This window comes from Diorhabda sublineata, chromosome 3, assembly GCF_026230105.1.
Source record: "Diorhabda sublineata isolate icDioSubl1.1 chromosome 3, icDioSubl1.1, whole genome shotgun sequence".
Lineage (NCBI taxonomy): Eukaryota > Metazoa > Arthropoda > Insecta > Coleoptera > Chrysomelidae > Diorhabda > Diorhabda sublineata.
In genome coordinates, this window is record NC_079476.1 from 20,035,590 (window position 1) to 20,062,681 (window position 27,092).

At 31.7% G+C, this 27,092-nt stretch overlaps 2 protein-coding genes across 5 annotated transcripts in view; both read left to right on the top strand.

Annotated features, from left to right (window-relative positions):
* LOC130441315 (proton-coupled amino acid transporter-like protein CG1139) overlaps positions 1 to 21,787 on the top strand; it is a 31,132-nt gene extending 9,345 nt beyond the window's left edge. For 2 of the 4 annotated variants that reach the window (XM_056774934.1, XM_056774933.1), the window contains exons 2-10: positions 8,891 to 9,014; positions 11,594 to 11,674; positions 11,727 to 11,877; positions 13,892 to 14,013; positions 16,247 to 16,607; positions 18,081 to 18,259; positions 19,192 to 19,376; positions 19,446 to 19,622; positions 21,560 to 21,787. In XM_056774934.1, the coding sequence (XP_056630912.1) occupies positions 8,971 to 9,014; positions 11,594 to 11,674; positions 11,727 to 11,877; positions 13,892 to 14,013; positions 16,247 to 16,607; positions 18,081 to 18,259; positions 19,192 to 19,376; positions 19,446 to 19,622; positions 21,560 to 21,636 (1,377 nt within the window). In that variant the 5' untranslated portion in view covers positions 8,891 to 8,970 and the 3' untranslated portion in view covers positions 21,637 to 21,787. Of the gene's footprint in view, positions 1 to 8,676; positions 8,831 to 8,890; positions 9,015 to 9,182; positions 9,325 to 11,593; positions 11,675 to 11,726; positions 11,878 to 13,891; positions 14,014 to 16,246; positions 16,608 to 18,080; positions 18,260 to 19,191; positions 19,377 to 19,445; positions 19,623 to 21,559 lie in introns of those variants that run through there. The other 2 variants (XM_056774935.1, XM_056774936.1) reach the window with 2 other exon arrangements.
* Positions 21,788 to 26,157: 4,370 nt separating this feature from the next.
* The window catches only part of LOC130441614 (uncharacterized), a 47,898-nt gene continuing 46,963 nt past the window's right edge, over positions 26,158 to 27,092 (top strand). Inside the window, exon 1 of the mRNA XM_056775372.1 lies at positions 26,158 to 26,659. The gene's annotated coding sequence lies outside the window, so the exon portion shown is untranslated. The remainder of the gene's footprint in view (positions 26,660 to 27,092) is intronic.

The following is a 27,092-nucleotide window of genomic DNA, read 5'->3' on the forward strand; positions in this document are numbered from 1 at the left end:
ACTTTAATACTAGTTGAAATGAAAGGCCATAGCGTTAAATGTGGATGAAAACAGAGTAACCCAAAAATTAAAAAATATAATTATTATACCGCTTGGCGAAGACTCGGAAAAATTATATACAATTTTGATAATCATTTTTGGAAAATCACATTCACTTCCCTTCACAATAATCAAAATACCTACAAAATAAGAGCGAACATATAAGTAAGATGATTAGGCCTTAAGAAAATTAGAACCGAAATTCGAAAATTTATAGATCAGCTTTCCCTCGAATGAGAATGTTTCTATGCATTTGTTCAAAGAAAAATAAATAAATAAATATAATAAACGAGACGATTCCAACTAATCGAATCTTTCAATGTTCTTATCTGGTTTATTCACGGTAGGTCTAGAAATAAGCTAAGAAAAAACCAAATAATAACACAAGACCAAAGAGGAATACACAACCTAAGGACGCTGAAATACGTATTTGAAGCTGTATCCTTGTTCAATTAGCTTGGATTAGAATAGAAGCCACGTTTAAAGAAATAATAAGAGAGAGAACATAAAAAGGATATCGAACATAGGGAAGAAATAAAAAATTACTCACAAGTAAGAATATATGCAAAAACAACAAAATGAAAATATATAAAGTCAAAAATTAAAAGGTGGAAGAAGATAATGAAGAGAAAAATACTGAGAATTATACCCGGACCAAATATTACAGAAGATTGAGAGAGAAGATTGAAGAAAAACAAAGAAATATAAGAAGAACTGGGAGGAGAAAATATAATAAGGAATAAAAGCACAAAGACAAGCAGGACACATGAGAAGGAAACCTACAGAAATGGTGATGGGGATATCACAATGGATACATCAGTGGCCAAGAGGCAGACCAAGAAATACCTGGAGAAACCAAATTGAAGAAGATACTAAAATCCTACAAATAGTAGATTGGAAAGCAAAATTCAGAAACAGAAAAAAACAGAGAAAGCTGACGAACGAAGCCAAGACCAATAAAAAAAATATCAAAGGTGTAATCCACCCGAATAAGGAATTTGTAGGCTCACAAAGTGCTAGCCATAATCCAGGGGATTGAACGACAAGATGATGATAATTTATTTAGTAAATGGTGTGTTTGCTTTTTAGTTATTTACAATCTCTTCTCTACCAATTGTGAACAATTCTTTGACAATGAAGCATTTCCTCTTCCTTATCTTTTCTAAAACAAGAAATAAGCTTATGATAACTCATAAAAACCAAATATAGTGCCCACTTCGAAGGTCAAATTAATTATCCGTCTTTTGGAAAATAAATAGCATCATAATCCTTTTCTATTCCCAAAATTTTAGTGCTTCTTCTCGGAGACTCTAACCATTCATTTTGTGATTTTTTTTATATTATACTTACCATATCAATAGGTGATTCCAATTTCTCTCTAACTAATAAAGTTATAAACAGAAACAGATGACAACAAATGTTCTGTAGTACATTTTTATTTGCAATATGGATTTTTTAATCAATGAGGGAATTTCTAAACTTGGAGATGAAGATGCATTCTCCCCCGAGAAGTAATCTACTAACCTCGAGATGGGTCATCGAGTAGCTAGATCAATGATTTTAATATAACGCACCTAAACGATTTTAATTAAAAACTACAACGCCATCTAGAAATAATACTTTAATCAAATATCACTGAATAACAAATTGTTTTGTGGATTTTATCATTTGATCCATGGTCATCGTGATTAAACAAGTCAATAGATTCATTAGAAGTTGGTTGATTATTGATTGGAAAATTCCTCCAAGTTATAAAAACAGAGTGTTTTGATAAATTATTTAATTGAATAAATTTAGCAGCTTCTGGATGTTTATTGAGAAATATTGAAATAATTTATCTAGAGATAAATGAAATGCAAAAGTTCATTAACATATCTCTCATCTATCTATTATTTCGTACAAGGTGATCGAAATAGAATTATCTCACCCAATATACTGTTCAGGAGTTCGACATATTTACATTACTGGACGTTGACGACCTATTTCAATCATAAAGGTATTTTCTATCTTTAATTGTCAAAATACAAATTCTAATCCACTTATTCCCTTAATGGTTTTACTTCCAATTTATTATTAAATGTCTCATTATGTCATGTCATGTCAAAGGGCTTCTTGGAAAGATTCATTCCTTCAACTGCTTTAATATGTATTGAAATGTCATCTACTAAATTTCTGAATCACATGATTATGGATTTGTTTATAAGATTGATATTAAACAATGCTTTAATATGGGTATCGATTACGAATTGTTTTTTTATCAAACTCCTCAAATTTTTGGTAAGATCTCTTATAATCTTGAGATTCATCCCATCCAGAGATGACTCGTTTTGCATTCCCTTCTAGAGTAGCATTTGAAAAGTTATATTTTTGAGTATCATTTACATAGGACTCTAGATTAATATAAATTGATGAATTTGCGTATCCAACAGAAACAAAGAACCAAAGTAATACAAAACATTCATAGTAAAAACATCAATTATTATCTTGGCCACTCGAGAGTTAAGATAAGAGAACTTCTCTGGCAAAGGCTGGCTGTTGTATCCCTCATATATATAGTCTAGTTATTGGTGGTCTAGCGGTGATCTGGCATAGTGAACTATCCGTGACGTAGCAGCTGCATATTTCGAAAGGGTATGCGAAAGTGAACAAATAATAAGGGAGAAACATGATAAAACTCATTTGTGTAAGCTTATGATCTAACACATAAAAAAATTGAATTTATATCCTTGAAACATAACCAGACAGAAATCTATTCTATTTGTTCTATTCTCATAACAAATATAAAATACAAATGAACGCGAAATTAGGAAAATAATAGGAAAATAATCAATAAGAAATATATAGCCGTAAAGTATGAAACAATGTAGATAGGATTTAAGGTATCATTGAGGCTTATATGCTTCCCAGCCGTGGCAGTGCCCTAAGTGGAGAGTAGCGCGGTTTTACTAAAATCTAAACAAAAGTTTCGAAGAAAATGATCCATCATGGAAAATTCCCTTCAAATTGATCCTATCCCGATATCCTCTTTCATCAGAAACTGTTTCTCAAGTTAAATTATGCCTTCTTCTTTCTGTGGCGTCTTCTACCGAATGTTGGCGACCATAATTTGATAGACTTCTCTATTTTACGCCGTCTATACAGTCACATTTCAAAAGCTTCTAATTTTTGCATTGTTGCTACTTTTAGTGTCCACCCTTCCAACTGCGGTTGCTCAAGAGCTTTCTCATTTCTATGAATGTGGATCTTGCCATTTAAATTCTAATCTTAATCTCTAAATCAGGGTTCCATTCATCATTTATTATATATCCCAAGTATTTAAAGCGTTGTACTCTCTCAATGGAATCCGTTTCTATATACATATCTACATTTTGTATTTTTCTCTTACTAATCACCATAAATTTGGTTTCCTTTTTGTTGATCTTAAAACCAGTTTTGTCGCCTATTGTAGTTACTCTATTGAGAATCATCTGTAGATTTTTGACATTACCTTCCAATGAGACAGTCTAATCCGCATATATTATGCTTACACAACAAAAATGCTTCTATATATAAAATAATAGGCCTTCGGTAGGCAAAGAGTAACAATTTACTTCATGGAACCAAAGGAACAATACAGACGAAGACCCACCTCACCAGTGTAAAAAAGTATCGCCCCAAAATGATTATATTATTATAATGGAAGATACAGAAACTAAATATAGAATTTTGCAAATGAAACTGGAGTCGGGATTCTTCAAATTAGTGTATAAACTTTCAAGTATTTTTCTCGATATATTATTGAAAATTTGCTCCCTACGCTACTATTCTAATTAGTAAAACCACCGAGGCAAAGTTGATGGAGCGACTGTATAAAATATCATAAATTTCTTTTATTTCTTATTTCTTAAACCTTTTGATATTTCAATGCTTCTAAATGTTTTTGATTTTAGGTCACCTCTGTTTCAAAATTAGTTTTTTTAATAATTTTTGAAAGTTTCATAAAATATTGACGTTTCAACTTAACTTCAATCTTTATTGAAATATTATATTTAATATTAAAAGATGATATGGTTTATTACGAATATAAGATATTTATTTCATTACGACATAAACATTGATGAAATATTAACGTCATTAATCAACTATAAAGCATGAAATTGAATGATGTAATAATGTCGGGAAAGAATGGTAAGATGTCAATAAAATACAATAGAGGAACTGGTTCATATGTAGAATAATTGCTCTCATTAATTTCCTGAAACGTTTTAAATTACTATTATTATTTCATTCATTATCTTGCAAATGGAAAAACCAGTAATTCAATTCAGTGCTGAACTGCGCCAAACCATTTAATTTGATTTATTGTACTTATAAACATTAGTTCTTAAATATATGTCGTTTTTTTTTGGAAATAAACCCAGGTTCATTTGGCAGTTACTTCTGTTGGCCCGTGGTAACATGTACTAATATATTTTGAAGGTATACGATGGTTTGGGACACACGTTTTCAAAGTTAATTCAATAATTGAAATGTTCACTTCGAAAGGTTTGATAGACTAATATTTTTTATATAATCTCTTAAATAGCTTCATTTTAAATGGAGTTAAAGATCTTACAGTTGAATAATGAAACTGAGTCCATAAAGAATAATGAAACGAGAACTTTTCAGTATAATATTTCAATTAAACTTAAGAGACCATATCTGTTATACGAGGGTTGCTACTTATGTTTTGAGATATGGCAACACTGATCAACAAATCTGACATTGCCATCATGTAGTTGACATTTTTAACGCTGAACGTACTCAGAACGTGTTATAATACGAGTGCTATTTGAATTGTTTATGGACACTTAAAACATACATAAAGTTATACTTTTGACGTTGATTAAACCAACAGCTATGTAACAATGAACTCGATTCGACTTTAGATGTGAAGCACCATCTCGAGCCAGAAAACATTGATGCTGTGCATAAATTGATATTGCAAGATCGTCAAGTGATTTACCGTGATATTTGAGTATACTTGGGCATTATTTCGAAAAAAAAAGTTTTAATATCGTTACAAACTTATTAACAAAAAAAGGAGCCGATTGAATATCACAGAACGGGGAGATTTGTGGCTATTTCTTACAAAACTCAAGCTAAATATCGATAATTCGCTGTCAATCCATAAAGTAAATCCTTCTTATTAAAACTATATTTTTTTGTAATTACCAGAAGTTACATTACTTTAAAGTGTTTAATTTTTATTATATTACAACTATTATAACAATAATAATTAATATTTTAATAATTTATATATTTGAATAATACCGAAAACACAAAAAATGTACTATATTTATTTCAACTTCTCCGAAAGGGAAGTTTTCGAAATAAAATTTGTGAGAATTGATTCGTTCTTAGCTGTGTAGTTTTCAAAAACGTAATCGTTGGATGGAGTTACTTTTTCGTATGGCTATCTTTGTTTTTTTTATATCCACCCACAGCACAATCAATTAAAATTTAATTGAAAATTTGTTTATTTGATTCTATTTTCAACTAATTAACCCTATCAAGGAATCAATTCTAAAATTTTTTTTTTCGAAAACTGTTAATTCGTTTTTGACACTCAGCCACAACGCAAGCGTCCATAGATAGAACTAATCTCCATTTTTTTCGAGATTTTGAAATTGGTGGTAACGTTCCTGCAGGGGATCCAACAAAATTGTAGAGGTGATCTATAAAATAAAAAAGATTGGGAGCCAATGCTCTAGGCGATACAAATTGTCTTAGTTGTTGGTTAGCTCTTATAGCAACTAGAATTTTTACCGCTAATATGTTTCTGACATTGTCTATGGACTTATTTTCATATTTTTACACGTCTTTGTGTCATTGTTTTTCGGCGAGAGGAAAAGAAGATTTTCCGACAATTCATATTTATTTACCGATCCATTTTTCCAAAAGGTAATTAGTTAAGAAAGTAGTGATGTATCGTAAATTGATTGAAATAATAAATTAATTTCAATCAGTCCCCACTGTAATGTTTATGATTTGTAAATTATGTTATTATAAATAAATAAAATAAAGTTTACTATAAAAATGTTTTTGTTTTTGTAACAGACAATCCCTTATAATAAATGTGATATATTTCCTTAAGACATAAAGGTGACTTTTTCTACAATAAAGCTTCTAAGTTATCGACAGTTATTAACATAGAATTTTCAATTTTTCTACGTATAAGAAAGTTTGAAATATTTTTGATAGATGGTGGTAGTTACGCCGTTTGCATTAATACTTGAGTCAACACCACTAAGCCTCTTTTGGCCAGCGGATCACCCCTTTTTTTTAAGTACCGACCAACCTCGTTCTAGTCGCTAAAAACCATTGATCTTCATATTTTCGAGTGTGCTAAATAAAAATATGACACTTATTTTTTTCCAAAGTTGGGGGAACATGGTCAAAATCGAGTTTTAAGTCGAAAATTGGAAAAACTGAAATCGTAATTTTTACTGTTCTACTTGCTGTATTTTGGCGAATAATTAATTCATGAATTTTTTTTGGCATATCCTTGAACCAATCCAAAAAGTGAATACATCCGAATCCCCCAAAAATTTTCCTGCTGTATAGAAAATTCCGGAAAATTTTTTTTAAGGCTCTCCCTACTTTATGCATACCATTGACAAAGTTGAGTGAGGAAGTTTAAAATTTACTACTTCTGAATGCATGGTACTCTATGGAGAAGTTTTTATAGTTAGTTATAAAATTCATTTCTTTATTAGAATATGAATAGAATATAGAATTTTTACAAGATTTATTAGATGAACATACATAACAGCACTCTAAATTGGCTTGTTTACAAAGGCAAACTTCGGTTGAACATGGTGATTTCCCAGAACAAGAACAAAAATACTTTTGCAGAAGTTCCATAGCGTTGATGCCTTCGTAATAGTTCGGGGATATCGAATCATTTCCTACTATCCACCCATGACTAGATAAATCACTCGTTTCTATATTTGCTTCTGTCCATTGGTTCCATTCATTGAGCTGCCACAATCCTCGTAAAATGTGTTGTTGTAAAGCAGGCTGTGAGGGAGGTGGCTTATCGACCGATACAATTTTTTCTACAGCAATATGGTATCTCAATGAATTAATGGAGTGTCGCAAAGCTTTTGAATTTTTTCCAGGTCCATACAACATAGCTAGGAAATTGCTGACAATTTCTAAATTAGACTTTGAATCAAGATTTGTCATATCAACTAAGGCGTCCAACTCAAGATCTGACATTTTATTTAAAGAGGAAAAAACTGTTTTCTTTCCTATAAAATAGAGAGGTGACGTAGTGTCACAACCACTCAATGCGTGAGCTGCTGGCAATGCTGCAATTAATGACTTCCGCAATTTTTTCGCAAGTATATAAATTGGTATGTAATACTTACTTTTTGGGTTGGTTCAAGGGTATGCCAAAAAAATTTCATGAAAAAATATTCATTATTCACCAAAATACAGCGAGTAGAACAGCAAAAATCTCGAGTTCATTTTTTCCAGATTTTCGACTTAAAACTCGATTTTGACCATGTTCCCCAACTTTGGAAAAAAATAAATGTCATATTCGTATTCAGCACCCTCGAAAATATAAAGATCAATGGTTTTTAGTGACTAGAACGAGGTTGGTCGGTTTTTCGTTTTCTAAGCGACATTTTGGGGGTGATCCGCTCGCCTACTTATTGTCAAACAAACATTAGTAAAATATCAATATAAGGGGGAGATTTTATTTTTTGCCAAAATAACTTAAATATTAATCATAACACATAATATCCTCGAACTTAAAGAATGTTATCTTGTTGGCAAGGGATAGTTTGTTCTGGATTTCGATTAAAATTTGAAATTATAAAAAATTTATCATTAAATATCTCCGGAAATATTGATCTTAGCGACTTAGTGCTTAGCACCAAAAGTTTGTTGTTCACACATTTTTTTAGTTCCTGTTATTCACGAGATAAATTCGAAAAAACGCGACATTGTTGGAAAAATTCAGCATTGTTCAGCATTCAATTCTGAAAAAAATCCGTCCATGGTGTAAGCAATGCTATGAAATGCCAGTGAACTCCAGAAATTAAAAAATAAAAAATTAGAGCTTCTGTATTTTTTAAAAGAAAATCTTTACACCCCTTGTTGGAGTACTTAATATTAATATTGAGGGACCACACTTTCAGAGAATTTTTTTTGGGTTCTTGCAACAAAATTTCACGATGAGACAGAATAAAACATAGCTGAAAAAACAGCATACTAATCGGACGTATTGAAATTAATGGAAAACTTGTATAAATTAGAAAATCTAACCCTCACATCGGTTTTACTTTGTTAGGTTGACTAGAAAAAGCTAGAATGAGGAAATTGCGTTATTTATAGCTTTTATAAATTTACAAACTCAAATTATGTTTTTGAATTCAATAAAAAAGCGACGAAAATTCAAATTTATTTTGTAAACAATTTTTATAGACTTGAATCAGTTCGTTTTCAATATAATACTGAAAGATTGGATAAATATTTTTGAATCACTTTAAAGAATATACAAATATTTCATTTATTGCAATATTTTATTTATAATTGTGCCTTTTGGACTAGAACTATTGACGAGTTGGCAGTGATTATATTAAAAGAATATTATCACTTTTCTGTAATTAAGTTTCAAGTAACCACTCAAATTTTAAACAGCAATTGGTTGGCATGATATAAAAATGTATCTTTAAGAATTGAACATTTTACTTGATTAATATTATACAGCAATATTTTCTGTAAACATGTTGACCGTTGATCTAAAATCTAAAAATAGGTTAATCTAATTTTGAAAGTAGATTAGCTAATAATACTTGTATACGTTGTATTTTTTCAGATTATCTAACACATGAACAGTATTGGGTTGAATATTGAATCAAGTTAATATTCTTTTTTGTGTGTGCGTCGAAACTAATTATGGTTTCGGATACTGTAAAATTGGAACCTCTTGGATCACCTACGTAAGTAAATACAGTTTGAGTTTTATGATTTTTTCATTTTAATTACATGTTATTATTATTTTGATTCAACAAATACGACCTCTAAAGATGGACCTAAAATTCTGAAAATAATTTGCTCTTGTTTCGTGGGGTCATTTTTGTTATAATTTATTTTTTTCTGTAATATAGTTCGTTCCTGAGATATGGCTTACAGTTGTTCTTAGTTGGCCACCCGGTACATGAAGCTCGGCTTATCAATGTAATCTATCGGAGTAGAATTTATTTCAAGTTGTATCTTTTAACATTTTTGTTCTGGTCTTCTCAAATTAGGGTAAATAATTACTTTTTTGTAATTAAATGTGTGTAGAAGGCTTTTATATTAATTCACGTGCAAAATTATTCTTAATATTTGGTGGAGGGTTCAATTATTAATGTTTCGAATCTGATTTGGTGGTGGTAATAATTAATGACCCAATATGATTTATTGTATATTAAGAAATAAATTATTATATACAAGATTTAATATTTTTATATCATACTTGGTGACGGTTTTGATCAACAAGAAATTCAATACAAAAAAATTGTTTATCTTCATCAGATGACATTAAGGTTTTTTATATGAGGATGGCAACTAAGTACTTTCGCTTTTTACTGATAGAGAGCTTTGCTTTATTTTTTTAATAACTTATGATAGTGCTGTACTTTGCCGTTTGTGGATACTGGTACTTGGCAGAAATAAGAAAAGATCATTGAGCATAATTCTATACTATCTTAAATGGCCAGTAGTAAATGTCTACAAACAGAACTTAGTGATGCCAAACTATAAAAAAATTTAGGAAGTCACCAGTATCTAGACAATAAGATCAAATATTTTGACCATAGTCTTATACCTCTTTTTTGAAACCTATGTGTGAACCTTCTAACATCGAAATAGTAACTGCTCAGAATTTCAACGCTTTCTGAATTTTCTGTTTCATTGACAAAATACTTTTCATAGTAGATGATGGAACCTCAATATTTATATAAATTTGGTTAAATAAAAAGCAGACATCCTCAACAACGATATAATGTTATTCATACCAAAAAAAGTGGAAAAATTTCCTGCATAAATGTCAAATCATCCATTGCTTAAGATTGTGATTAATAAGGAGAATTCTAAGAACCTACCAAATGACATAGTTGCGATATTTACGTCATGTTCTTGCATGAATAGCGAAAGCAATTTGTTTGATTTTACAATAATTACTTGGTTATTATTTATTAATTAATTATAAGGTAAAAAATTGAGGTACTTTCATGCTTAACAAATGGTAGTACTGGAAATAATATCTTCGAGATAGGAAACTAAATTAATGAAATTTTTGGACATCCTTGCCACCATGTTTTGAGATTACATAAACTGAACAAAATTTTGGTTTCATCAGCGAGGTGACTGATTCAGTCAATAAAGGCTGCGCACCCTCCTCCTGGGTGTGCCCCTTTGCAAGCAAATGGGCTTGTCGACATTGCCATACGCTTTGCGTTTGACTTTCACCACCCATCGATTACCAACAACTTTTTGCCTTCAGGTAGGTTAACGAGATACCAAGTATCATTTTCTGCCAATAAATTCAACTCTTCCTGTATGGCTTGCTCTCGCACTCATCTGACTCATATGACTCAGCCGCTTCTGTTACTGCAATAAGCACATAATTACTAACAAGGCAATGTACCCTCGTCCTTCCCTGCTTCCACCTTATCAACTGCAGCTCCCGAAACAGAAATTTGGTATTTCTGGATCCAACTGAAGAATTTTCTTCTGAGGGTCCTACAGGCACATTGGTTTCCTGGTAGGGCTCGTCTTCTAACACAGGCTCGACATTGGAAGACTTGAGTAACTTGAGAAAGGGAGTTTAAATTTAAAAAATAACATCACGAGATATTATGATTGAATCCTTCTCAAAGCTTCACAAAGGCATGGTATACTTTTCTTGTATATTTTCTACCTCTTATCCTTAGGCACATGCGCGAAGTATTTGGTTCCAAAAATGGGGGTGGGCATTACATTCATATTTCAATTGGCGACTTGCTTTGTCCAGTCGGTCCAGTCGTGTTTAAAACAAAAGCTGCAGTGTTCACCGCTTCCGCCCACAGTTTGATTGGCAAATTCTTTAAATGAATCATAGACAGTTCGCATGTATCTGGGCCCATAATCTCTTGTGGTGGAGTTGCCATTACATGGATGAGTGCAAGCAACCAATAATGGCATTGAGCACAACTTCATACGGGAAATAGTCATTAAATCAAGCCGGAACACATCATCAACTTGCCGATATGTTCATGAAAAGTCTTCCTGCTCCTGTGTTCTCAACTAATAGAAAATCTATTGGAGTCTTGAGTTTGGGGGAAGGTGTAGGAGCTACCTACTTCGTACTTGGTCAAACACAAGACAACAACAATTGAATTACCGTTTGAATATTAATTTACAACAACAACACTAAATTACTAATATTAATGGGCATCAATAAATTATGTATATTGTAAACACAATGATAAAATCAAAAGCTGACATTAAATATGTTTGACTTTAATACATAAATTCTGACATTTTTCGTTTTAAGAGATGAAAAAGCCAGCAAAATTGAAAATGATGCTGAATATTTTGATCCACATCTACATAGGCATTCTCCACATCCTACAACGTAAGTACCATTCTCATTCGTGTATATTTTTTTCATAGTTTCTATTTTTCAGGAATATGGAAACTCTGATACATTTACTTAAAGCAGCCATCGGAACTGGCATATTAGCTATGCCCGAGGCTTTCAAATTTGCTGGAATGGTAAATGGGATAATCTCCACAATCCTTATAGGATTACTATGTACATATACCCTTCATGTTTTAGTAAGTAAAAACAACTTATAAAAAGAAATATTTTTATTGATATAACTGTTGACTAATTCTAATAAGGTGAGTCCATGTTAAGTACGCTCAATTAAAAGTTTTCGAGCTGATAACTATAATTTACAAGGTTTGCTTCTTAAGTTTTGTGATAGACAAATAAAAATAAATATTTATAATTGGATGTGGCTAACCTAACCATTCAGAATTGGCCTTTCTACTTTGTTCTAATGAAACGGTGGTGACATGTCGAGTTATTCCGAACAAACAAGCGACCATTTGTCTCGAAGATCTTCGTGCGCGATCTTTTGTTGGATTTTGTTCCTTTTGAGAGAGCCATACAGTTGATGGTTATTTAGCATTGGGTTTATATAGATCTTTGATTCGTCGCCTGTCACGATATAGACGTTGTAGTATGCACCGTGATTGAATTTTTTCATCATTTCTTTGCACCGATCGACACGAACTTTTTTGAGCGATTGTCAAATTATGAGGTATCCGACGCGAATCGATTTCTTTGGTAGTCACAAGTTCATGCAATATTGAATCTATTGAAATAGAACCAATGTCCAAGTATGCCTCAATCTCACGATGAGTTTTCTGGTACAACAGCCGATTTTGAACGACCTTCACGAAATTCATCCTGTAGTGAAAAATCCGACTTCGATTGAATTTGGTAAACCAGCGAAACACGATATCTCGAAATGGTGCTTTCACCAAAAGTCCAAACGAGTTTATCGGCCATATTGTTGTTTAATCTACGTCGAAATTCATAGACTTGATTCCTTTTTTTCATCAAGATTAATGTTTCAATTTTCAACAACTCAAACAGCACTCGTATGACAACACGTTCTGAGTATGTTTACTATTAAAAATATCAATTTTAGATGGTAGAGTTCCCATGTTCAAGTTGTGAAATATATTTGCACGTGCGGTGGGAGATTCTAACTAAAATTTCATCATTTTAGATGGTTATTTTCTGTTTAACAATAAGTGGGTTGTGAAGATTTTTCTGAAAATAAAAAAATGGAGTATCGGAGCTGTCATCAAATAATTGTTTTTGAAAGGCAAATGAATCATGAATAACACAAAAACGTGACTGTATTAACTTCTCTGACAATGAGCGTTCGGGACAGCCAATATCTGCGATATCATCGATAAAGTTTTGCGAATTTGCGGTATACTAACTGGAAAGTTATACTTGCGTATGCTCTCCATATCCGTGAATGCTCATTTTGGACCAAAAGTGCATTGGAATCAACATTTCTCAGGTCTCATTAACGCGGTTTAAGCAAAATGAGTTGGAATTTTGGCGTCAATTCATATATAAAATCTAAATCTACCAGTATACTCCTGAAACGAAAAACATGATACTAAATTATATAAAAAGGAATTGCTCCGAAAAAGGCGAACACGGTGCTGGCTTCTGTTTCTTGGGATTGTCATGAGATGCTGTTCATCGACTACCTTCAAAAAGGTAAAGCAAAACAGGATAGTAAGACGCATCATTGCTTGATAAGGTGAAGGTAGAAATTGCGCTATGGCTAAAGTTGTTTTTTCAAATATAAAACTTTTCAGATAATCCTAAAAATAAAACTCTATGATAAGTTGTCGAGTGGTGCTTGTATTGTGGAGATACCTATGGATATTGATTTTGAACTTCTGTAGGTTGTAGTGTGTTCGAGAAAGACGTGTCTTAATTCCACAGTCTTGCACTTTTCCATAAGGAGGAGTGAGGATAAATTGACGTTTTAAGCGTCTGCAAGCGACCTCGGTGTTCATGAGGAACGTCTGCCTGTCGAGTAGCTCTTGCAAAAACTGTTTTGGATAACTCGGAAAAGCATGGTACTATCAGTAAAACAAAGTCAGGTTGGCGCCCTCTTGTACCAGAGGCATGAATAATGCCAATTGGATGGTTTCCCGATGAAATTTTTTGATATACATACTTTAATGTGTCCTATGTTTTTAAACAATTCTATTCACCAAATTTATTCCATTCAAATGCAACACGTTTCAGATTAGGTCCCAATATGAAATGTGCAAAAGACGAAAAGTTGGACTCTTAACATACCCAGAATCGATGAGAGTTGCCTGTGAGATGGGACCCAATTTTCTGAGAGGATTTGCTCCATATGCACCGTAAGTAATTATTAGGTCATACTTTGGATGAAAGAGAGCAAATCTGTATTAATTTTTCTGATCAATAGGTTAATTTTGTAATTTTATAATCACGTAACATATTCATTCATTTAAAATACGAGTAAATTAATTCATACTAACAATTACCTTCCGTATCGTTGCCGAACCACCAAACTTAACAGAACAGTCAAGTCCATATTGGTATTGTGACGTTCCAGACCTTTTTCGAATATTTTAGATGTTTCCCGATTCCTAGAGATCAAGCATTAACATCCCATCACAAAATTTCTAGAAAGACATAATTGATTAGTACGCTCGACAATGTAAATAAAGAGCAGGGTCGTACTGGCTCGGTTGCTTCGAAAATCAATTGGCTCACTTTGTGGAGGGTACTTGTTGAAGATTGGAGAGATAAGAATTTAGAAAATGCCCTTAAACATATAAGAGTCCCAATAAATCTGTATGAACGAAATCACAAGTAGAATACGTCCAAATTTGGTGATTGAAATTGTTATAAATAAGTAGCCCAAAACAGCAATTTCTCGGAAAAACTTGGGAAATTACGAGTAAAAAACAAGATATAAATTTTTCTTTAGCCAATAAGGTGACTGATTTCCTTGTTTGTGTAAATTTTTTAAGCCGAGTTATATCCTACCAGTTTTTTCAATTTTTCAATTCTTTCAATACGTTTTCCTTTCTACATGTCAAATTGGAAACTTCAAGAGTCGACTTACTAGAGCAACTCATAATCCATAGTTAAACCCACTAACTCAAATAACTTCTTCTTAATACTATTATTCCGATTTTTCCAAATTTCAATTTGATTTCATTCAAAATTTTCATAAACGTTTACGTGGATTGCATTCTTGACTTGACTGAAAATCTTGGAATCTTTTTAGTATAATTTTTTTCTTCTGCTACTAGTTTTAATTACTCATGCTTTCCTTGGAAATGGGGATAATTGAAATTTCACTCGGATTTTTTGAAAACGTATGGTAAATAAATGGTGTCATCTCGATTCGTTCTGCTGTTCTTATTTAATTTAAAAATTTGGGACGGAAAAACTCAGAAATTTGATATAAATCGTGGAATCAGACATGGTGACGGGCTGTTAACAACAGTATTCAATATATCACTAGACGAAGTGATAAAATACTGCAAACTGACAGGTACAATTATTACTAAAGACGTCCAAATATTAGCATACACAGATGATTTGGCGATAATAAGGAGAAGTGTAAAGAACGGGAAACATTCTCGCAAATCGGACAGGAAGATAGTAAATGGGAACTAGAACTAAATGAAGATGAGATTAAGGAGAGGAGAGGAAATTACTCAAAGGATCCACGCAGCCTACTGAGCATACCATGAATTGCGGCCTCTACGATACGCAAAATTAAATAGACGTTCTAGAACAGCAATAAGGCCAACAGTAAACCTCTAGAGGAGAAACGATGAATCTAACAAAAGCTGATGAAGAAAAATGATGAAAAGAATATATGGGCCAGAAAAGTTAGGTGACGGACAATATAGCATCCTCATGAATACTGAAATCTTAAATGAGAAACTATCACCAGATGAAATAAAATCGCAGCGAATACAATGGATAGGAGACGTAAAACGAATGAAAAATAATAATGAAGTAAAAAAGTTACATAATGGAAGCCCTCAAGAATCCGGCCCAGAGGAAGACCAAAAATCCAATGGCAAAGTCAAGTAACAAATGATCTGAATAAAATGAGAGTCCGTGAATGGTGGAGTAATATCCAAGACAGGAAAAAATGGAAAAAATAGCGGAATAAACCGAAATATGCAACGAACTTTATTTAAAAAAAATTAATAGAACGTGGATTGACTCACCACAAGAAATTAGTTAAAGAGCTCTGATTAAGCGGTTGCTATTATTTTTGAAATATATACAACAGATTATTTAGGAGGTGTATAGAAACTGGAACATTTAAAGCTAGTATCCATTCAAATTGATCGTACTATTAGACTATTTCTCAATTTCTTGCGAATTCTATTAAATGAAATTTATAACAAAAGAAATATTGTTGCTAGGTTGACTCATATGTAAAAACTTTGTAAACTTTTCATTGCAATAAAACTATACATAGACCAATCGTTATTGAATCAATATCTCTTAACATGTTATGTGGTTCATTTTATACGAAACTGCATACATTTAAAACAATAATAATTATCAATATTATATAGTTTTCGTTTGTTTCAGTGCCTTAACCAACTTCTTTCTGATTTTTTATCAAATTGGAATATGCTGTGTTTACATCGTATTTGTTGGTGTAAACGTGAAAGCAGTGGCAGATCAATATATCAAGCCTGAAATTTCGTTGATTCTATACACACTAATGTTCTTCATACCATTTTTGTTAACTATGATGGTCAGAAATTTAAAACTATTGTCACCTTTTTCTTATGCTGCTAATTTCATTACGTTGTTAACATTTGGTGTATGCGGTTATTACGTTTTTCAAAATCTTCCACCGTTTTCAAGTTTGCCGGCATTTGGTCCATGGGCTAGTTATCCTCTATATTTTGGTACCTGCCTCTTCTCTCTTCAAGCTTGTGGTGTAGTAAGTATTCATTATATTTAAAATTTAACATTAACACATATTTTGATTACACATACAATATAAAAATAACAAAAATCCAAAACTAAAGATATAAGAGTATAGATGTGAATGATTTACTTTCACTGCACAATATTAATAACAATTTCTTAATGATATTATAGTGGGAAAAGTACAATTTGCAAATTATTGGTAGTCATGAGAATCTCGAATAGCAAAAAAGTCGGAAACATCATATACTTGTGGTGATAGTTTCTGACACTCACTTCTAAATTAAGTTTTTGTATAAATTCTTTTATTACTGCAGACGACTGAAGTGACTTCTGTACAAAAGGTATTAATTAACGTAACAGATCGAAGGACATGTTACAAAACTTTCACATCGATGCTTTCCCTTCTTTTTTATTCAAATTGCAAATATCACTTGATAATGAGTTGAAGTATATGGAGATTTGAGAAATTTCCTCCTAAGACCAGCTTTCTGGAGTATTTCTAGATGTGATGTCAAACGGTTCTCTTTATGAAATTTTCTTTTATTTAGCATTAAAAATGACACCGATAATTAATCAAAAGTGATAAATTAATTCATTATTGAACTTTTATAGCGAAGCAATTAGAAACAATAACTTTCACCACGTAACATAAAAAAATGAAACATATTAGTGAGAATATTGTGTTAATTATTTCTTTTAATTATTCACATTGCAAATATTTTAAAATTATCCAACAACAATTTAGTCTATAAATGCGAACAATTTTATAGTGAGCATAGCAATGTTAAAAAATATTTGATAATGTTGCTTTTTGTGTGTTCATATTGACTTTAGAGAAAATTCTAGTATAATAGGACTCTATGCTCACCATTAACTGATTTGTTATTGATTATCAACATTCCATCCATTTTATCTCAATTCTCCATTGCATTTACGTTCAACACTTTTTTCATATCCGATCAAGTTTCTTGGTCTAGATATTGCGATGGTCTGTACATGTAGAGACCTCTGCTTGTTTTGCCATTAAATGTTTGTCTGAACAGCTTGATTCTTGTCCTGCTTTAACAACTTATTACCTTTATGTCTTGTAGCTTGCACCTCTTCGAATCCATCTTCAAATTACAAAAAAGAGCTATTCGCTACATTTAAATGATTTCAAAACGGGTTTGTGGAATATTCCAGCGGTCTTTGAGTTCATGAATCGGCTTCTTGTACAGTCATGTATGATAGAAGCATTTTTGTTAAAGTTCTTACAACTAAATAATTTTTTATAGAAATTTTCTGTTACATAATGCATAACTAGAGAATTATTTTACTTTTCTATATAATATATTTTTTGAACCGTTTCCTAAACAGACTAAACGCCGACCGAGTGTTTTCCGTTTGTATAGCTTAGTACTATCAATTTAGAGTTTTTGGACTACTTACTAAATTTAAAAAAATAACTATCTTCAATTTATTTGTATTGATGATTTTGTTTTAGGTAATTGCTTTAGAAAATAACATGGAACACCCTAAAAGTTTTTTAAAACCTTTAGGTGTACTGAATATAGGTATGCTAATTGTAACGCTAATATACGTTTTACTGGCTATAATGGGGTACTGGAGATATGGAGAACATATTCTGCCAAGTATTACTTTGAATTTTCCTTCTGCCGATCCGTAAGTATTGTCCATCATGTTTCTAATATGTTTTATTGTATATAAAACACATACCATTTCCTATAGTGATCAGTACATTCTTAGCACTGTTAATTATTTGGTTTCTTTGTGCCTCAATATAACTTCAATTTTTTAATTCCAAATTAAAATAAAAATTTGACACATTCCTTTGTTTGCAAAAATTAAGCCGAAAGAGGAACAAGGTTTTTTGGTTCTCACTCCACGTCACTGACTACCCTAATTTTTAATCTCTCGACAATGGAAGTAACCCTAAACTCATCCTGATACGGGGTAAAGCTTTCTTTTCGTGAAATTAATTATTTCAATATCACTGGGATGGTTTATCCGGTGGGGTGCGAGGAGCGCACGTGCATCGAGCGCACAGGCACATTTAGAAAAAATTTCGTGCATCTAACGCTCACTACCTGTGTCGAAACCGAAAGATCGTTCGACAAGCGCACAAGAAAATTTGATATGCCGAAGTTAATCCTAGAAATGGGTAAACATATAAACGTTCGAATATTTATTATCATTAAGACAAAACGAAAAAGCATCAGCAACATCTAAGATTTCCCAAAATGAGCAAATGTTCAATAAATGAACATTTTTGATATTAGGTTCAAAATAATTAACAAATTGCGTATTTTGAATTTTCCACAAAAAGCCTTTTCATTCAAGAATGGTTAGGTTAAGTTATGTTAGTAGACTATGACTGATTGAAGATAGCGTCTTATACCTGCAAATGCAAATAATCTGTGTGATCGAACCACCGTGTGCTCGACTCAAGTGCGCTCGATGCACGCATTCGGTTCATCCTCTATTGGTGTTGCAAGAGTTAGAAGATTTATTACTTTACCGATATAAGTAATATACTATTATCAATATAACATATCAAATTAGAAATTCCAAACATTCATTTGTGTTATCTATAGTTTAGCTCAAGTCATTCGGATCTTGTACTCTACAGCAATATTGATTTCATATGGTTTACAAGGTTATCCAGCAGTACAAATAATTCTTACAAATTATATTTTACCTTATTTAAAATCTAGTACCACAGAGAAAAGGAAATTAGTCTATGAATATCTTCTAAGATTTGCAATTGTTGCCTTAACATGTAAGTATCAATTATTTTGACAACTCTTTTTATAAATTTCTAATAATTCTAATTATTTATTGTTCACAGTTATCTTAGGAATAACCGTGCCTTTACTGGGTCTATTCATTTCATTAGTTGGTGCCTTTTGTTTGTCAGCATTAGGTATTGCTTTCCCAGCAATAATTGAAATCGCAGCATATTGGCCTGACAGACTGGGTCGTGGAAGATGGATTCTTTGGAAGGACATAGCATTAATTATAATTGGTAGGTATGCAAATATAACCATGAATAATTATTAATCTACATACGATATTAGTTTTATATATCAAGGTTAGGTTAAGAAGAATGAGTACAAATGAGAAATTGTGGAAATAGAATTCGATCAAAACCCGGAAGAATTGTACTCTTTCATGAAATAGGAGCGGAATAATCACTTACATCGTCATTTTTATGAAATCATTGTTCTAAATATAATGTATTTCATTTATGTGAAAAGTGCCGATTCTTTTCCTTCTAGTACTATGTCTGTAATAGGACATAGGCGACCATTGAGTTCTTTGTGTTCTCCACTTGTCACAGATAGAAGAGACCTACAGTCCAACGACGGATCCTAACTTAATCGTTGAAAGGCTATATACCAGGTAGTTTAAGATTGAATCTCTAGCAGAAAACTTTTTCTCTAAAGTGATATGCGGCTTCAGTAAATGTACAACTGACAGTGAGATGAGGTGGATGATATCTGTTTGGTCGTCGCCAGCTTTGTAACGAAAGAAATTTACAAATGAAGGAAGACGATGGAAATGATTCACTAATTCGATAGAATCGTTATATATAAAGATATATATTTTTGTTAATGGCTGCTTCAAGCCAGTTCTCTACTTTTATTCTTTTTAAATCTTCTCTACATACTTTTTACCCAACAGTCTTCGTTCTTTCTGACTATATGCCCCATCAAACAGAGTCTTTTTGCTTTGCCACATATCCCATCTCAATTTGACAATCTCTGCGTTAATCCTCCTTAACACCATTCACTCCCATATATTTATTTTGTTTTCTTCTTTTTTGTTCATGATCCAACACTTACTGCCATACAACACCGTTGGTTGTATAACTGTCTTGTAAATGCGTAACTTGGTGGCTTTTGAAATATCTTTTGATCTTAATCCTCCTAGGACAACAAACGTTTTGTTCCCTCTAGCCAATATTTTATCGATTTCCCTGGTTTCACATCCTTCGTTTGTCACTCCCAGGTATTCGAACTCCTGGACTTTATCAAATCTATACTCCTTGTTTTGCTCTGTTGTCACTATCAATTGGTTGCAGCTATTCAGATCCATATATTTGGTCTTTTGTTCATTAATACGCAGTCCAAATTCTTTATCTTTCATTTCAAAGAGTAGGAACATTTTTTCTAGATCCTTTTTAGTTCAACTTATAAGTACCGCATTAGCTGCGTGAGCAAGGATTTATGTTTTGTTATTGTAAATAGTTATTTTAGGATTTAGGGCCCAAAAATGTATATTTGATCCATTTTTTGCTTTTCTTCATGATCATGTTAGCTATCTTTATTATACTAACTACTAGCCGGAATAGTTTTCATAACGTAGACAAAATAATTGAGTTTTTAGATTTCCACCTGGCTTCTACATGCACCTGATACATTCCTGTAGTTCATCGAGAAACTGCGTTATTTCTCAACTTCGCCTATCTGGGTGCCATCCACACTGAGAATAGTACTCAAAACATCTTATCCAGTAGAAAACTCTTATTCTAATTATCACATAATTATCTGCATATTCCTTAAACTGGAAATACCATATTCATTCATGAATAAGCGTGACACGAGGTCCAATAATTGGAATCATCCTTTTTACCGAAGCGACTTTAGTATAACCCAAGATATATATTGATTAAATTTTGATAACGTTTAATGTGATCAATTCAACGCCGCCCCTCTAAAAGTCATATATTATAAATTTTGATCAGTACATTCAGTAAGCATGCTCCTCTATACAGGTGACCCGTTTGTCTTTTAGATAATTTGTCTTTTAAGTACCTGGAGCTTCCCAAGTTTCATATGATCTTTGATATTGTTTCTACAATTATGATCTATTGCAACTCCATAGTAAGTAATCCCTACAACTTTATAAATGAACTGATATATTTCAACAATCAACAATATATATCTTATTTGATTTCAGGTGTAGTAGGTCTTGTCGCTGGTAGTTACAGTTGTATCTATGAAATAGTTACAGCATTAGCGGCTGGGAAAAGCTGAAGATGTAATAACGAACAACAAAGCGGTGATAAGATCTTAACTGCCAATAGTGGACCATTAGTAAATTGATAAGAAGACTAGAAACACTCTTAGATACTTTTATAATTAGTTTTTTCTAATTATTTCTAATAAATATAACATAGATATTGAATGAATACTACTCATTACCAATAATCCACATCCATTATCAAAACAGTTTTTAATTCCCATATCCTTGAACAAATATTAAGGGGTCTAAGGTACAGTTTATTTAGAACTAAAAGTATATGAACAAATAAATAAACAGAATGGAAGCATTCATATAAATCAATCACTCTATAAATAGTATGAACAAGTCTGATAATTAATTGTATAAACCATAAAAGAAATCAAAACTTTATTATGAAAAGCGTGGACGTGCATAGTCAGGTAGACCTCCTTTTTTGCCGAGAAATATAATTTTTTCGGATCTTGTTGTTGAACATGCTAATTTTCTTGGAAATTACCAAGTCTACAAAGGTATTGAACAATAAGTTTAGATACATCCAGTCATTTAAGTTTCTGTCAATCAATTATTCGAGCTCATACATCAATTTTTTTTCTAATATTCCGTGTGAGAATCTATAATTCGACGAGAATTGTTACAATATCTACAAATATTCCGATTTACGTTACCATCAATACAAAAAATGACCTTATTCTGAAAAAATTGATTGTTTCGATTGCAATCATCAACTGACGACTTCGGATAGACCTTTACTTAGTAGAATAGAAGGAATTTTTTATTATGTAATATCACCACGTAGATTTGCATATGAACACATATATTGATGATGTTAAAAAAGATTACTTCCATTTCGTCATTTTTAGACCGATTCTTGAACAACTTTTTGTTCTATCCACACAAACACGTTTAGGAAATAACGGAAATTAGAGAAATTAAGAAAATCCTACTAAAATTACTACAAATATATAAAAAACTAAAGAGTATCAAACATCCTATAGAAGCTAAATTCAGCGCCATCTAGTGACACGTAATTTTCGCCAATAGCGCAGATTACTGCTGTAGGAACACAAAACAATCAAGGTTGATACTATAACAAAAATAAAACTTCTTCTTTGAAAAATTTATCGTTTAACAAACATAAAACAACTTAAATATATTTCTTATAATATTTACATATATAAATATTTGATAATCATGAAAATGTTCATATTTAAACCATGTAAAAAAATATTTTTATTAATTCCTTAAAAGTTTATAATACTATAACCTTTAGGTATTAAATTCCTGCAACATTGTATGAACCGAGTCTATTAGAAATTTCAAGTAACAGTAGATGATTTCATGATTCTTAAACATCGAATATTTCAAGAAAAAATTTAAAATTGACCAACGTCTTGTAATGTTAGTTGCCTATATTTCAATGTATATATTCATTGGTCGCACTCCGCTCCAGAATGCTGCTTATATGCCAGCGATTAATGCGCTTGGTTTTTACAGTTGCACAACGGTTCGTCTGCTGAATGCAATGTATTTCATTCCGTTTCAAGAATTTTCGAATTTTTATAAATGAATGTATTTTTTTATATTCCTTTGTTTGTTTATGCAGTTTTATTTTTTAACGTATTGATGGCCTTTTGATCTATTTCTAAATACTGTCTCATATCTGTCCCATGTAAACAGCATCACAATCATTAAAAGATACTTGATATATAATATTACGTTTTTGTTGTTAGATATTTTAAATTTCAATTTAGTAAAATGCTTTGATAATATATTATGTTATTTATGACTTATACTAATATTATATTTATTGAAATAATACGGAGATCTAATACAAGAAAATGGTAATTATTAGAAATGGTTTAGATACGTAGGAATGAAAATGGTGTAGGGATATGAAACATTTAAGCAACTTGAGAAAACTTTATAGTTCCATTTAATAAATTTGCAACCACAAATAATTCAATTAATGCTGCTAAATATTTTTGAAATGTAACAGTTATGAGAAATTTTTTTCTTGAATGAATAAGATTTTTATTTTTATATTTATCCGTGTATGATTCAAATTATCTGAAATTTGATGCAAAAGGAAAGCTACTATAGTCACAAAGAAAATTGTATTCAAAAATACACATGCAATTCGAAAAAATGATGAAGGTTAATTGATTATTGGTAAAAAATGATGCCCTCTTAACAGTCCTTGAGATGGCCTCGATAGTTCAGCGTCGTTTAAAACAATCTTACGACACACACAAATTATGCGACTTTGTTGGATGCACGCCCACATACGATCAAACCACATTCGAATAAGTTGGATACGACAAGTACCGAAAGTGGCCAAATTGGAAACAACGGACTAAGTTCTAAATCTTATTGTTGTTGTATTTACGTAATATTTTGAGTTAGCTCCATTTTGTCTAAATTTCTGTCATCAGTACTGTATTTTGTGTTATGGTATAAATAACAAGTAAATATAAGAGAACAAATTTGTTTAATTTCTGCATTGATATAAGAGTACATAGCCACCTGATTTTCAACGCAAACGCCACAAGTGTTTCTCATTGTCTAGCGATAGTATAAAAAAACTTTTAATTGAAGAATCCTACAAAATTTTTAAATTCTTACAGTCTAAACAGACCTTATTAATTAAATATATATGTCACAGGAAAAGTAGTTTGTCAGGGAGATTTGACTTCTGTTTAGAAAAAGTTAATAATATAGAAATAATAATTTGAGTGTGTAATAATTATGGGAAACTCCAAAAATCAACTGTTCCATCAAAAAGAACACTCGAAATGTACCGTAATGTTGTAACTATTTTTAGACGATTATTAAAGTAAATGGTATTAGAAAACTAATACATCTTTGTAACAGACCAAGATAGGATATTGTTAGGTTAGGTTAGGTAAGATAACAGACTATTTTCTTCAAAAAAATTCGGTTTCACTTGCTCGAGGATAGGTACAGTCAACGTTCACTAAAAGATTAATAGAAATCAACACTATTAGAATTTACTTTTCCTGTAATATGTATAATGGTTGCTTGAGTGATAAGCGTATGAATTTGTATTTAGTTTTCGTTTTCTTTTGTACTAAGTACAGATCAGTATAGTTTCAACTAGATAAATCAGAGAAGTATGCTAATTTGACATTTTCAAATCGATATGTCGTCTTCTTTCATTTCAAATATTGTTAATGGTAGATTTAACGCAAATAATTAGTAAATATGTGACTATTATCACAACCATAAACAAACAGTGATTGATAATAATTCGACTGTAATAAGATGGTGTTCAAAATATATGGATTTATAAAAAAAATCTTAGTACATTATACGAAGGTTGCTACTAATGTTTTGAGATCGATAAAAAACGAATATTTATATATATATTGATTGAATATGGCTTTATCTTTTTCAAAATATTCTTCATTAAGATGAATACACTTTTGCATGTGTTTGAACCAAATGTCGAAGGACTGATTCCATTCCGATTGAGGTATCTACAAAAGATGTGATTTAAAGGCATCAATCGCTTCTTCAGGTTTATAAAAACGTTGACCTCGCAATTTACTTTTGATCGGCAGAAAGAAGAAGAAATCATTGCCTGCTAAACGATGACTATACAGCGGATGACCCATCAGTTCGATGTTTAGACTGTCCAAAAACGATTTTGTTTGAATAAATGTGTGAGAGCTCGCATTGTCATGGTGGAGAATGATTCATCTTCTTCCTTTTTTTTCAAAAACTTGTGGCAAACATATGTTGCTGAACCATTCAGTACCTACGTTGCTCTAATGGAATGGTGGCAACATGTCCAGTTATTCTAAAAAAACAGGTGACCATTTGTAAGTACATTAGACGACTTAATAGAAATGGATATCTTGATTATTTTACTAACCAACATAGATATTAATAAAGGATACTTGTCAACCCCTTATACAAAAATACAGTTGCTTGATCATCCCACTAACAACGAAGTGAATTCAATAAATATAACGCCTGGTTGTGCACAAATAATGAAAGAACAAACTTATATTCCTAATGGAGAAATACAAATTCCTGATCGAAAACCTGAGCATTGTGAATTACCAGAATCGTTACCCATAACAAACAATGGCACTGCCTTAACCACAATTTCTAAAAGTTCCACAAATTCAATCACTGAACCCATTACTGTAAAAATATTTGATAAACAAATTATTCAACAATTTTGATGTGACTTATAAACCAAATTTGGATGTTTCAAAATTAATCATTTGAATACAGGAAAAACTAATTAAGGAATCTAAACTGCGGCAACCGGTTTCAGTTAATTATCAAAGATATGCAGGAATATCATCTTATTTATCAATAATATAGATATTCTTTCGAAACATTGTGTAGATTTTTTGAAATAGGACCATCATCGTAAAACGACGGTTTCATTTACCGACAAGATCCGAGGAAAACCTTATTAAATTCGATATTTATCAGTGAAAATTCTTCGCATATTTTACAACCACAAAAAATCCTCGATGCATAGCAATTTTAAAACTATTCAAGATCCACCTCTGCTAACAGCAACGTGAAGCCAAGGTTGAATAGTTACTTGCCGAGTGACCGCCAGTTGTACTATTATAGACTTTATTCTAGTTCAACATTCAACTCGAATTTCTAAAAAACCGCATATTTCTGATGAAAACAAAAGAATCATCGTTGAAAAAAGTGAAGATTCACTTGAGCGCGATTTCGGTGACGTAACATCAACAAACAGAAGAAATAGATAAAATAACAAACTGCAGAAATAGCTTTCCCCACGCTGTCTTCGACCGAATCTAGTGATCTAAGTCCAGTTGGGCGACTAAACGATCGTAGTTGACTTTGTAAGGTAAAGAAACAAGTGAGTGTGTGTGCGAGTGACTTTGAGGCCCACACGTTTTTGTTGCGTTCAGTTGATTTGCGCGATTTGGGCAAATCGGAATTTTATTCTAAAAGTGAGAGTGATAATATACAGGATATAGTCGGTTTATATACTGGATAATTGTTGCTATTCAAAGGGTGAGTTATATGATATGATTATGAATAATTAATATATTCAATCAACATAATTTTGAATATAGAATTTCAAAATAATTCCTTCGGAAATAGTGAGAAGAGGTGTTCTTCTTGGAAATCCCATGACTCTTCACATATGGAAAAAATGATGATTATTATTTTTGGCCTTCCACCTTCCATCATAGAAAGTTTAAATTAATCTAATTTAATAGATAGAATATAAATTTATAGATCATTTACTAGAATATCCAAATTGAATCTGCATCAACAACAAAACGATTCTCGGTTCTCAAATTTGTATTTTATTTTCTTAATTTCGTTAATTTTAGACTTTCGCAGTCCTCTCGTTTTTTGATTCGAACAATCATCCAATTTCGATGATTTTTTTTAAATCTTCGTTTTTACGGCGGATTTACGAAAAAAATTAACGGAATAA